Raw genomic sequence first — 13,357 nt, 5'->3', positions numbered from 1 at the left:
ACCGATCCTTCATAAGTAGAGATGTCTGATGTATTACAGTTAAATATTTACTTTCAGAAGTTTAAAAGTTGCTAGCTTGCTAACTTATATTATGATTTCTAACAATCATCCCAAAGTAAGACATAAAACAGCATGCTTGTGTGTTGGCTCAGCGGGCTTAATATTAATGAGAAAATAAAATCGGTCACATTAAACAGCTAGATTTCATGTCATTTACTTTGTTATAGCTATCAGTTAAATATCATGTATAGCTATCGAGGGCTCTCATATCATTTCTCTTTCCTCATGTAAAAATCTGGACACCACTGCTGCCAACTGTGGCTGCCAGCAGCTTCCCTCACGTAGGCACATGTCGCTGGGTCGAGGTTTGTCTGGCACTCGTTGTGACAAAGAGTCTATTTTCTGCTCATACATTGCCACAATTTCCCAAAAGGCCCAAGGAGCTGTTGTTCATGATGTTGTGACCAATTCTATTCTGTCTCCCCAACTGCTCCACTGAGGACTGTAGATTAGGCCTTCCCGGTTTGTTTTGAAAAGAGCCTCCTGTCAGCGCCGACTGACAGGAAAAAAGAAGGAACAATAACTCTGGGGCAGTAATAGCTCTGTCGGTTCCTCCTGCTTGTCACCAGGTTTTGTTTGTGTGAGACTGAACACTTTAACCTGCATCCGCTCACTTTATGCCCTGAGGAAATTGGCTTAGCCTCAGGTATAATTAAGGTCCAGATGATGTTATTGGTGTTAATTCTCCCACCATTATTGAACAGTTATGTCAAAGCGCTTTGTGTCACTGTATACTTCATATGCACTTTTGTGAAAGAAGACCTGGAGTGCAGGCTGAAAAGTTATTTTCCACTAAGTGTAACCTTAGAGTCTGGGAAATAATATCTCTTCCTTTTAAGGCCTGAGAATCCCACAATCCCTTTTATTTTCTTTATATTCATGCAGGGAGGTACCCGATGTACAGAAGAAGCCAGATTTGTTTTGTTTTTTTCATTTAAGACCCCAAATTCTTAAAAGCAATAAACTCTAATAATAACACATATTTTTTTTGTGTGATGGGACAAAGCAAACAAGTCTGTCCAAGCTGTTTGTGATTGCTGTTTTGTTATTCCTGCCATCAGTCTTTATGTTTCATACTACTCTGTAATGAAAATACTCCAAGTTGTTATTTTCTTGGTAAAAACTAGAACAGGTGTTTGCCTATCGTTCAATTTAATTTAATACTTTCATCGCCTTGCTTAATCAGACACGCTTCCAGGGATCTAGTGGTTAACACGTTCGCTCCAGGTCACTGGTTTAGTTCCAGCTAGAGACATGGTTCCTCACTGGGGTTGTGTCACGAAGGGAGTCCAGCTTAAATCTCTGACAAATTAGACATGCAGAGCCACCTGCTGTAGTGAGCCCTGTGGCGAGGGAGCAGCCTGTTTATTCAAGCACAATATCTAATTCAATTTCATTTATAATGCAGCAAAACACAACAATAGTCGCTTCAAGGCACTTTATGTTGTAAGGTAAATACCTTTCAATAATAAAGAAAAAACCGCAGCGATCAGACTACCTGCTGTTAGCAAGCAGCTGGCAACAGTGCGAAGGAAAAACTCCCGTTTAACAGGAAGAAACAGCAGTCATCTGCCACAACTGTTTGGGGTTGAGGTGAAAGACATGGGACAAAAGACTCAAGTCTTGATACAAGTATTTCCTGTTTCTTCCTTTGTTCAATTTATTTTGCCGTTTCTATTGTTTTGACAACTTTTTTTTTGTAGGCAAGTTTGTTTTTTTTGTGACTCATGCTGTTGTTTACCTTCTCTACTGTGTCAGTGCAGAGGTATGACTTGCAAGTCCTTAAATAGAAACATGTAGGTAATAGACGTTGACATTTTTGTCGTGCCATCGTAGCATTGTTCACACACAGCCACTGTCAAGAATTTGTGGTATCTATGGAAACATCTAGTCTTTAAATCGAGACTTAACAGGTTTTTCACATTTACTTCAGTTAACATTTGAAATGTAGACCTTACTGAGTCAAACTAACTCAACTTTGTGTTGAGTGAGACAATAAAGGCTGAGTCTAACAAAATATACCTTACAAGAATTTACCAAGACTGGCTGCAGGTCATAATCTTATCTCAGGACTGGGTTGCTAATGTTATCCTAATCTGATAACACTGTGTAACATCGAGGGACACAATCATAGACTGGGCGACAGCGTTGCATTTTGGTTTTTCTATCCTGATATCATTTGTAATGTTGTGTGTACAGCTTCAACACAGGTAGCTAAATTAAACTAAAATCAAACTAGTTGTCTTTCTTCTTACTAGGTCAGTTTGTAGCTTGTTTAGCATGTCAGAAATGTTATAGCGATTACTTTATGGCCTAATATTTACTGGATACAGTGAACTAAAGGATGAACTGAGCCTATGTTATTATAAAGGAACATTAATGGTTCACAGCCAGTGGGACCCCAAAATAATAACAATTAGTTAAGAGTGTTACAATTTTCACGTTTTTATTAGACAAACCATTAACTCATATCTCTGTTTATCATTCAGCTCTTGTGTTTAGCTTCAGGCATGTGCAGACCTGTAACAGACCGTCAGATAGATCAGCTGAAGACCAAATGTTTCACTGACTGTGTTTGTTGGATGTGTTTGTGTCGCATCTGAGATAACCATGATATGAGAGGAAACTGACATTTACTATAGCGATCATCATAATTTATTTATTTGGCTGGTGTTTATGGGGAAATCGGACTCATACTGTAAAAAACAAAAACAATAATAGCCCAGCTTGAAATAAAGCAGCGAGTATCACCAAGTACATACTTCTTCAGCTAAACAGCCTCATCTCCTGCCACATTATGACGCCCACAACTCACGGGCCACCGTTTTACAGCTCCAGCAGCACTACCCCATCTGTTAAGGGTATATCTACCAGGGACGGATGAGGGTTGTTTTCCTCTGGAGTGACTAGAGATAGCATGTGGGCATGTTGTTGTGCTGCTTTCATTTTAAAGTTTCCTCTTGGCGAATCTGTTTCCAACCTCCTCACTCTCCCAGGGTGTTTCACAGTTCACACAGCCAGCTGCACAGCGTCTGGGTGGGCGGAGAGGCAATCAGTGACTGAATCAAAGTCTGTGTGTGTGTGTGTGTGGTTGTGTGTCTTCCATATATGCACCTGGCTTCTTGTTATCATAGTTATTAATGCTGAGTTTTGTACCATGACCAAAAAGTGAAAGTCACTTAACTTTAGTTACCTCTGAGAAAATCCACCAGAACATAGCAGTCTAAAGAGGAAGGGGGGTTTAGTCAGTGGGGACAAGATTAGCAGCTTGATATTAATTTTTATGTTTTTCAATGATTTTTTTATGCCTAACTAATGAAAAATGAACCCAAATAATAGAGGTGGAAATACCCCACAATGCAATGTTACTATAATTTTTAACATTTTGCATTATTGTTAGTATTGCGGTAACTGCGGTAACACCAGTTTGTTGCCGGGCTAACACAGATACCACTTGCACTCACATTCACACCTATGGGCAATTTAGAAATACCAATTAACCTAACCCCAGTAACTCTGTGTCTTTGGACTGTGTGAGGAAGCTAGAGTACCCAAAGAGAACACACATGGACACGGGGAGAACCGTGCTGCCCTAATATAAAGTTAAGTTCTCAGTTAAGTTGTTTTTTTCCTGCAAAATTGTCTGGCATACCAACACTGTCACTAAATGTGACATAAGTGTTCCTATAAGACAGAGTCAGTCTGCTTTCAATCTGCCGTTGAATTGCGATTAGATGCAACATGTTTCTGATAATATAACAATTAACTGTGATACATCATCAACAATCACATATCTGTTGCTGTCTGCATAGACAGAAATTCACATTTAACTCAGATTCACATGGCTATTACAATTACATCTGGACTGATAGTTACATGTTGGAATTATGTCTGCATTCATAAAAAAACGTCTCTGGAGCGATTGCAGAAAGGTTGTTTCCTTTCAGGCAACCTGTGAAATCGCAATTAAAAGTGGCGAAAGTGTGCAATGCTATCAAGCTCTGGGCAACCATGTAGTCACCACAAGTTACAATCAGTCATAGAATGTGAAAAAATTCAATACAGTCAGCATGTAGCCACCAGTTGTTGTTTTTTTAATGCTTTTGTTTTTGTTTGTTCATTTTTGTTGATACGAGGAAGCTGCTGTCCTATTTTTACTCGCGGGTTGACCCGTTAGCTTTCTCTGAATTAGCAAGTAGCTTTGTCAAGCTGAGTGCCTCCAATATGTTTATGTTTAGCTCTAAAAAAATAAATAAATAAATGACATGGCATTTGCTGAAATGCCAACTCGGGCTTAAAAACCAATGAATAACATCACATTGGCCACATCCATCTTTTCTATACAGTCTGTATCATTGACTCGATTTAGCCTCTGGGACCAATGATCGCTGTTTTGGAAACGTCTGTGTAGCTACCCGATATTGAAATAATGTATACGTGATATCTAAACCAACACTTCTTCTTTCATGTACCAGGCATTGTTTATAATGAGAACACTGAAGCAAATACATTTAAAAGAAGGTAATAAAAGCAGTGAGCCCCCCTCTTTTGCTTTCCACACAGACTGTTTACTTGCATGCAGGTGTAGTCTGCTGAGTCGTGACTCACACTACAACTGGAAACCAGAAAGCTTCTAGGGCCAAAACTGTTTCTTTCCTACAGATTCTCCATATTTATATGCAGATATCTGTTTGTGGAGATTAACTCCGTGCTGTGCATTCACTAAAGGTCAGGAAGTTCTTTACAATTCCCTCCCCTGGTTTTTGGTCTAATTAATCCCACACTGTGACCTTTAAGTCAGCCATGATGTTCCCTCACAGCCACACCTTCAGAACAAACCTCAGTATCATAGTCTGAGGATTTATATTTGTGATTTCATTTTCTTACATGGATGATATGTGTCTCAAGCGCTGACATGACAAAGACTGTTTTTAGCTTTTTAAAGCTCCAAATTTAAATATAGTGTCATTCAAAAGCTAACACAAAAACTTCAGCATTTATTTCTTGAGCTAAACTTGTGTGTTTTTGTTTTGTTTTTCCACAGGTGCATGTTGCGGGTGCTGGATTCATTTGGGACTGAGCCAGAGTTCAACCACGCTCACTATGCCCAGTCCAAGGGCCACAAGACGCCCTGGGGGAAGTGGAACCTCAACCCGCAGCAGTTCAACACCATGTTTCGTAAGTCGGCAGATTTTAAGCACACCCGCTCTCTGCAAAGCCGACTGTTAACGGTCGCTGAGAGGACTAGAAAGCTGTAGCCATTTGATTGAATGCAGGATTTATAAAATAGTTAATGTAATGAAACCCATCATCTCTGAGCCAGCAGGATAATCATGTGCATCTAAGAATGTTAGTGTTTGAGAATAACACTGGTCTTCTTTACACTAAGACATGAAAGATTTCATCACCTCTCCAAGTGACCCACACTGCTGTTTAAATAAAGTCAAGCTGCCGTAGGAGGCCGCTTGCAACATAAATCAGTTTAACTGCTCAGCACTCCTGGCTGTCATCTGTGTCTACAGGTCAGTTAGATGTTGAAGTTTCTGTAAAAAGAAGAGGCATAAAACACGCTCTGAGCATCCAGGACAGTGCGAGTTAATGGAATCTCATCAAGCAGATTAGTAAGTAAGAGGTCAGGCACTCAGCTCTCCATTTTGCTGTGATTATGAATGTAGGATGTAGTGTGTGTGTGTGTGTGTGTGTGTGTGTGTGTGTGTGTGTGTGTGTGTGTGTGTGTGTGCTCCTGCTGTGGGATCACTGTGTAATCAGCCGCATTTATTGAGACGGATGAGCGGCGGCAGGAAAGGGAGCCAGCATCCCCGGAGTACTGACCTTTTCCCCATAGCTAAGAGAAAGTGAAATGTTACCCCTACAAATCCTCCATTTGCGAGGTGAGGCCTGGAGCTATCCAGAATGCCACTGCACCTGAATAGCTTATTGTGCACTGAATAGGGTATGTCTTTCTCATAAAACACTGGAGCCTTTGCACAAAATCCAGTCGAGAGTCGCTGGGTTAGATGATATCGCTGGTGAAACAAGTGCACAGCAGTTGGGCTGAGTGTTAAAACCACAGAATTGCCTCACTTCTAGACATGAGAGACAAGAACAACAACCCCCCCCGCATTGTGCTGCGTTACACCGGCCTTCAGGCTGAAGTCTGCTGTTTGAAACTTTGAACATTTAATATTTTCACATTATGCACACATTGTTTTTGCATATGGAGCTGCTGTTGCTCATCACGTTGTTTTAGCTTTACAGTTAGTGGCGTCGTCAGCTTCACATCGTTTCAGTGAGTTTCTCAGCGTTCCTTTGGGTTATTATTTTTAGTTTATTTCTTTAAACCTTGAATTAAAATGAAGAAAGGTTCTAAAAAGTCTTATAGTTGCCCACATTTTCCTGTTGATATTAATTTCAGTTTTCCTGCATGAAAAGAAAGTAATGTAGGCTTAATACTAACTTGAAAGCCAAAACATTTGTGACCTTATTTTGACTTTTTCATTGTCTTAAAATGCTCTCTAAGAAGTACTGATTTTCACTGCTAAACATAATCTGTAACCATGGTGATTCAGATTAGCTCTTCAGAGTGTGAACACAGCTTCATAGCCCAACAGTCAGAACTCCTCTGAAATGGATTACTCGCATTTCTTGCTGTATCAAACTGTTTTTCCGTGTCACATATTGAAGGGAGATGTAACAGCGGAGTAATTGAGTTCGGCTCGATAATTTATGCTAGATTCGGATTGGTTCATTTATAAGGATAAATCATTGGCTAGGGGGGGATTGGGAGTGTGTGGCCTGTGGTCAATAAGACAAGACCAAATGAACTCATTAATCTATTTCAGAGTTGGGAAAGCAGAGAGAGTTTTCTAGTGTACAAATTGTATTCATATAGGCTGTGTATCCTAACACGAGTCATTAATAATCGGAAGATCTGAAGATTTGACGGAATAATTATGTAGATCCATGCAGCGCAAAAGAGTGACATTTGATTTGATTTCACTTTGTCAGGGAAAACTTGTGAAATTTGTCTCGCATCCCAGGATGTGCACCGTCTCACATAAATAACAAAAACACAACAGCTGCTGTGTTCAGCTAGCCAGGTAGCGGAGCAGCCTGTTATTAGGTGGGCGGGGCTTTGTCGCTCTATTAAAGAATAGAGAAAAAAGATGGAGGATGAAGCAATGAGATGAGCTGCGTTTGCTGTTTGGAAGTCTTTAGGTTTTAAAAAGACAGAGAGATGGGGAGGTTTTTTGTTTTTTCTGAAAGGCCTAACCAGCTCCTCCACAAGTAGCAACAGTGAGCCAAGTGAGGTGGTGATCCAGTGTTACGCAACGCCAACAGGTGTGTCCCCCCATGACGTATTCCCAGCTCTGCAGTGGAAAATGTAGCCAAAAGGAGTGTCATGTTTAAGTGCAGTGAGAGGAAAAAGTGGCAATACAACTTATCTGAATTCATGTTTGCAGGATTAGTGTCTTTCACGTGTAATTTATTCATGGATTCATCAGCTTAGAAATCCACATTTTTGTAAGTTACATAGGCCTGAAGTGACTGCAGATAGATTGAGTATAGCCAGGCTTTAGATCTCTTTTTTTCTGGGCTTAAATCACTTAACATTGCTGACGCTACTGGGGATTTTATTAATTGGTTAAACATTGCAAGGATAAGTAATTTGCATTGTTGAGCACATTTCTTGTTCTTGCTTAACAAAGCAAAAAGAAAGCCTTCAGATGCAGCGAGGTTCATCTATTCCTGTGTTGTGGTGATCCCTCAGATTTGCATTCACTATAATAGGTTCTTATCCACCGTATGTTCATGCCCAGTTTCCTTTGTGTTGCTCTGCTACCGAATGTTTAATCCTTCATGGAAATCATGATTAATACTGGTCAGAGGTCAAATGTAGCAGATGATAGCATTTATCTCTGAACCTCTGCCAACTACGTAATTGACCCTGATGTCTGCTTGGCCGGGAGTGCCCTGAGAGCTTTGATTGATAATGGCGCTGCCACACATGTTGTCTTAAGTATTTCTTTTAATCTATTGTTTGCTCTCTGACTTTCCCTCTCAGCACGCCTACTTTACATGGCATCAAAAGTACAAGAGCATCTGTTTACAACAATGAAACGAGAGCCCTCGGTCAAACCAGCGCACCTGCTTTTCCAGTCAGTCAGTATCAGAAGGGAGGATTATCCGGGGTTAGCTGATTGGCTCATTGGCTAACAACTTGTCAATCACAAGCCGTTAGCTGATGACGTGCAGTTTATCAGTCAAAGCCACTCCTTGCTCATTACATTCATTTTCAAAATACCAAGATGATGAGAGGAAAAACTCTCAGCTTCATAGCTGGACTCCTCTAATCAGCGGTTAGGCCATAGTGGCTGTGCAGTAAATGAATCAAATCGTCCTGTTTATGAGGGGAAGCACATCAGAAAAAAAACATTCAGTGACAAAAGCTGAACTTTTTGTGTCCCGTTACATCTGGTGTAAAACTAACCCAGGATTTCATAAATAGAACATCATACCATCATGGTGGTGGTAGTGTGATTGTCTGGGCCTGCTTAGCTGTTTTACCACCTGGACCACTTACAATGTGTCCGGCCTTCAGTTCACCGTCTGAAAATTTAAGAGCACTTGGGTTACGCAGGACGATGATGTGAAACACACCAGGCATCCACATCTGAATTGCCCAAAAAACACCAAAATGAAGGTTTTAAAGTGGACTAATCAAAGCCTGGACTTGGCACGACCTTTAACAGGCAATTCATGCTAAATTAAAACAATTCTGCAAATAAGATGTGAAAGACTCATCACCAGTTATCATAAAAACACTTGATTGCAGTTTTTGCTACCAAGGGTGGCACAACCAGTTATTAGGGTTAGGGGACAATTACTTTTCCACACAGGGCCAGGTAGATTTGGACAATTTTTTTCCCTAATTAATGAAAAAATCATTTAAAAACAGCATGATTGGAATTACTCAGGTTGTCTTTGTGTAAAATTACAATTTGTTTGGTAAAATAAAACAATAACAAACCAGGAAGAGGGCTAAATACTTTATCACACCACGTCGCTATGTCAAAATAGATTTGGATAGAACAGAATAGAATAGACCTTTATTGTCATTAGACATGTACAACGAAATTTGCATTACTTTGAAATGTTTGTCCCTGACAAGAAAATGTAATTCCTGACAAGTAGAATCCGTGTGCCTGTTTCTGTTTAGCAATGCTCGCAGTGAAGGGGACACTGAGGGTGTTATTTTGATGTAATTCAGCGCCTCACAGTGTGTTCTTACCCTGCTTCATTTGAAACCTTTACAGATGATCATTTAGATTGATTGTAGTGGATTTCTATAATATCAGTGGAGGAGAAGCTTCAGACAATATAGGAATGCTGCCGAGAAACGCAAATATGGCTATTTCGTTCTGTTCTGCCTATACTGTAAGTGGTTGGTAGTTAAAGAACACCTAACTAAGAAGCAGAGATTTACTTTGCAGACCTGCTGTATCAATTTATACTAATGGTTTCCTAATGTTATCCTTCCATTCAATCACACTAAATAGAATATGCTGAGAAAGAAAGGCTGTTAGGGACCCTTTCAGTTTTCCTCACTGAATTCAAAAAGATCCAAACTCTACTCGAGATTTAAAATCTCAAACTTGCAGATGTAGCTTGTTTATTTTCCCCCTTCAGGGCCATTCAGAGATGCTGTAAGACCCTGAAGTCTTTGATGTAGGTTTTTCAAAGCGTCTGAGATTTAAGCGCTGATGTTGCATTTTTGCAGTTCTGTCTGGCCAGCAGAATAAAAGTTTCTTGTTGGGCCAACACTAATCACACAATCCCTAGTTTATAATTTGGGATTACATTTGTCTGATATTTTTTGTGCAGGAGCCATTGTACGATGACGAATAGTCAGAATTTACTGAGATCTTACTGCTTCTTTAGGCAATAAATATCCCAGAAAGATATCTTTCTCCTCAGAGTCCTATATTGACTGCTAATCTAACAGAGTAAGTCTAGGCTTCCTTAGAAAGCAAATTTGCTCCCTCACCTCTGGCGCTCAGAGCAAGTGCTTCTCCGACAGCGCTGTCCTCCCAGGCTGTTTGTTAGCTAATAGCGAATGATGCTGTGGCAAGTTGAGTGACATTTTGAGTAGCAGCCCTTGTGGGACAAGAAGCATCTGTTACCAAGTGCATCAAGAAGGCTGAACACTAATTAATAGCCTGTCCTGTTTACACAGTTTGATGGAAGAGTGTTAGTTCAGTCTCCTCCAAGTTCTCAGGACACCTCCGCCTCTTTGGCATTAGAAAACCACCATAGTCTCTTGTTATCATCTGAGTGGGCATCTTTTTGGATCTGACTATGTAAAAATACATTTGTTACGTTTCGGTGTTGTCAGTGTGTTGTTTTTGGCGTGACTGTTATGTGTTTCCTGTTTTACTTTGAAAGTCTGTGTTATCTTAGTCTTTTCAGTTTACATTTTCCCTGTCTCGTCAGTTCTAATTTGCCCCAGCTGTGTTTCCCTCCTGTGGTCCATTCCCTAATTGCTCCTTCTATGTATTTAAGCCCTGTGTTTCTGTATGTCATGGTCGCGATCCCCCCCCCCGTTGTAAATAGTTTGACGTTTTGTGTTTTGATGTAAATAAATTCGTTTTGAGACACTTTTTGGGATTTTGGTGGAGTGCCTTAGTGTTTTTCTTCGTAGTTTTATTTTCCTTATCTTTGCTTTGCTACGTTGCACCCCGGTTGCCTAGGCCGGGGTGTAACATATGGGGGCTCGTCCGGGATCGCTGGAGGGCCCGGGGGCCGCTTCAGCCGTTCGCCGTTGCTGGAGGGTCCGAGGGAGGGACCGCTTCAGCCTCCGTCTGTCTTCGCTGGAGGGCCCGGGAACCGCTCCAGCCTTCATCAGCTTCGTCCGTCTTCGCTGGAGGGTCCGTTGGAGGGACCGCTTCAGCCTTCGTTTGTCTTCGCTGGAGGGTCCGAGGCACCGCTCCAGCCTTTGTCTGCCTTCGCTGGAGGGTCCGAGGCTCCGCTTCAGCCTTCGTTTGTCTTCGCTGGAGGGTCCGAGGCACCGCTCCAGCCTTCGTTTGTCTTCGCTGGAGGGTCCGAGGACCGCTTCAGCCTCCGTCTGTCTTCGCTGGAGGATCCGAGGGACCGCTCCAGCCTTCATCCGCCTTCGCTGGAGGATCCGAGGGACCGCTCCAGCCTTCTGCAGCTGGTGGGCTGCGTGTCCGTGTGTGCAGCTGGTGGGCTGCGTGTCCGTGTGTGCAGCTGGTGGGCTGCGTGTCCGTGTGTGCAGCTGGTGGGCTGCTCATCCGCCTTCGCTGGAGCGTCCGAGGGACCGCTCCAGCCTTCATCCGCCTCTGCTGGAGGGTCCGGGGGACCGCACCAGCCTTCGTCGTCTGCTGGAGGGTCCGTGGGACCGCTCCAGCCTCCATCAGCTTCGTCTGCCTTCATCCGCCTTCGCTGGGGGGAGGGTCCGTGGGACCGCCCCAGCCTTTGTCGTCGCTGGAGGGTCCGTGGGACCGCTCCAGCCTTCATCCGCCTTCGCTGGAGGGTCCGAGGGACCGCTCCAGCCTTCGTCGTCTGCTGGAGGGTCAGTGGGACCGCTCCAGCCTCCATCAGCTTCGTCTGCCTTCGTCTTCAGCCTTCGTTTGTCTGAATCAAACTTTTCACTTGGGGTTACATGTTTGATTTTTGGGTAGGGGGAACTGTTACGTTTCGGTGTTGTCAGTGTGTTGTTTTTGGCGTGACTGTTATGTGTTTCCTGTTTTACTTTGAAAGTCTGTGTTATCTTAGTCTTTTCAGTTTACATTTTCCCTGTCTCGTCAGTTCTAATTTGCCCCAGCTGTGTTTCCCTCCTGTGGTCCATTCCCTAATTGCTCCTTCTATGTATTTAAGCCCTGTGTTTCTGTATGTCATGGTCGCGATCCCCCCCCCGTTGTAAATAGTTTGACGTTTTGTGTTTTGATGTAAATAAATTCGTTTTGAGACACTTTTTGGGATTTTGGTGGAGTGCCTTAGTGTTTTTCTTCGTAGTTTTATTTTCCTTATCTTTGCTTTGCTACGTTGCACCCCGGTTGCCTAGGCCGGGGTGTAACACATTATATTAAAATACGTATTTAAATATAATGTTAAATATGAGATTTGTCGTCAATCAGCTCTTGGAGTAATTATGAAGACTGACCTCTGCTCCAAGGTTTTCTCCAATCTAGCTTTTACCAAGCTTTGTTATCCTTTCTACACTAACAGCTGTCAATGACTTTAAATATATGTTTCTGCTTTCTCAAAAAATCTTTTACTGTCACGACGGTAACAATGTTTGTAAAGTAGCTCCAAATACAGAGAAGATGTTCAGCAGCCAACAGGACACCAGATCACAGCCCGACTAAATATACTTTCAATTTAATTTAATTTATATTGTGCAAAATCACAACAACAGTCACTCAAGGCCCTTTGTATTGTAGGGTAAAGGCCCTACAATAGGACAAAGAAAACCTTGGGAATCAAGTCAATCCTCTATTAGCAAGCACTTGGTGACAGTGGGAAGGAAAAACTCCATTTTAACAATATGAGGCTCAAGGAGGTCTGCCACGACCAGTTGGGGATAAGGGGAGCGAGTGTATAAACAAACAGAGTGAAAAGACGTGAGTTAAGTGGCAAATCAGTTGAATTAAACACTCCAGGGACATGGATAGTAAGGCACATGTAAATTTAGTCAAAACATTACTGAGGGCAGGAAAAACACAAAGGAGGGAAGTATAAACAGAGAGAGTGAGCAGCTGACTTGCAAAAAAAAGTAGGAAGTAAAGTAAAAGAAGGATTGGAGGGACTATACAGGGTGGGCCATTTATATGGATACACCGTAATAACATGGGAATGGTTGGTGATATTAAAGTCCTGTTTGTGGCACATTAGTATATGTGAGGGGGTAAACTCCTCAAGATGGGTGGTGACCATTTAGAAGTCGGCCATCTTGGATACAACTTTTGTTTTTTCAATAGGAAGAGGGCCATGTGACACATCAAACTTATTGGTAATGTCACAAGAAAAACAATGGTGTGCTTGGTTTCAACGTAACTTTATTCTTTCATGAGTTATTTACACGTTTCTGATCACTTATAAAATGTGTTCAATGTGCTGCCCATTGTGTTGGATTGTCAATGCAACCTTCTTCTCCCACTCTTCACACACTGATAGCAACACCGCAGGAGAAATGCCCGCACAGGCATCCAGCATCCGTAGTTTCAGGTGCTGCACATCTCGTATCTTCACACCATAGACAATTGCCTTCAGATGA

The 13,357-nt window shown here is 42.0% G+C and overlaps 1 protein-coding gene across 1 annotated transcript in view; it reads left to right on the top strand.

The window, feature by feature from the left end:
- mgat5 (alpha-1,6-mannosylglycoprotein 6-beta-N-acetylglucosaminyltransferase) overlaps positions 1–13,357 on the top strand; it is an 87,397-nt gene that overhangs the window by 43,577 nt on the left and 30,463 nt on the right. Inside the window, exon 9 of the mRNA XM_085449604.1 lies at positions 5,105–5,238. Within this exon, the coding sequence (XP_085305730.1) occupies positions 5,105–5,238 (134 nt within the window). The remainder of the gene's footprint in view (positions 1–5,104; positions 5,239–13,357) is intronic.

The sequence above is a fragment of the Copadichromis virginalis genome, linkage group LG23, assembly GCF_057382275.1.
Source record: "Copadichromis virginalis isolate Kocher_CV1m ecotype Utaka linkage group LG23, C_Virginalis_male_GT1.1, whole genome shotgun sequence".
Taxonomy (NCBI): domain Eukaryota; kingdom Metazoa; phylum Chordata; class Actinopteri; order Cichliformes; family Cichlidae; genus Copadichromis; species Copadichromis virginalis.
This window is presented reverse-complemented; position numbering and strand designations above follow the sequence as displayed.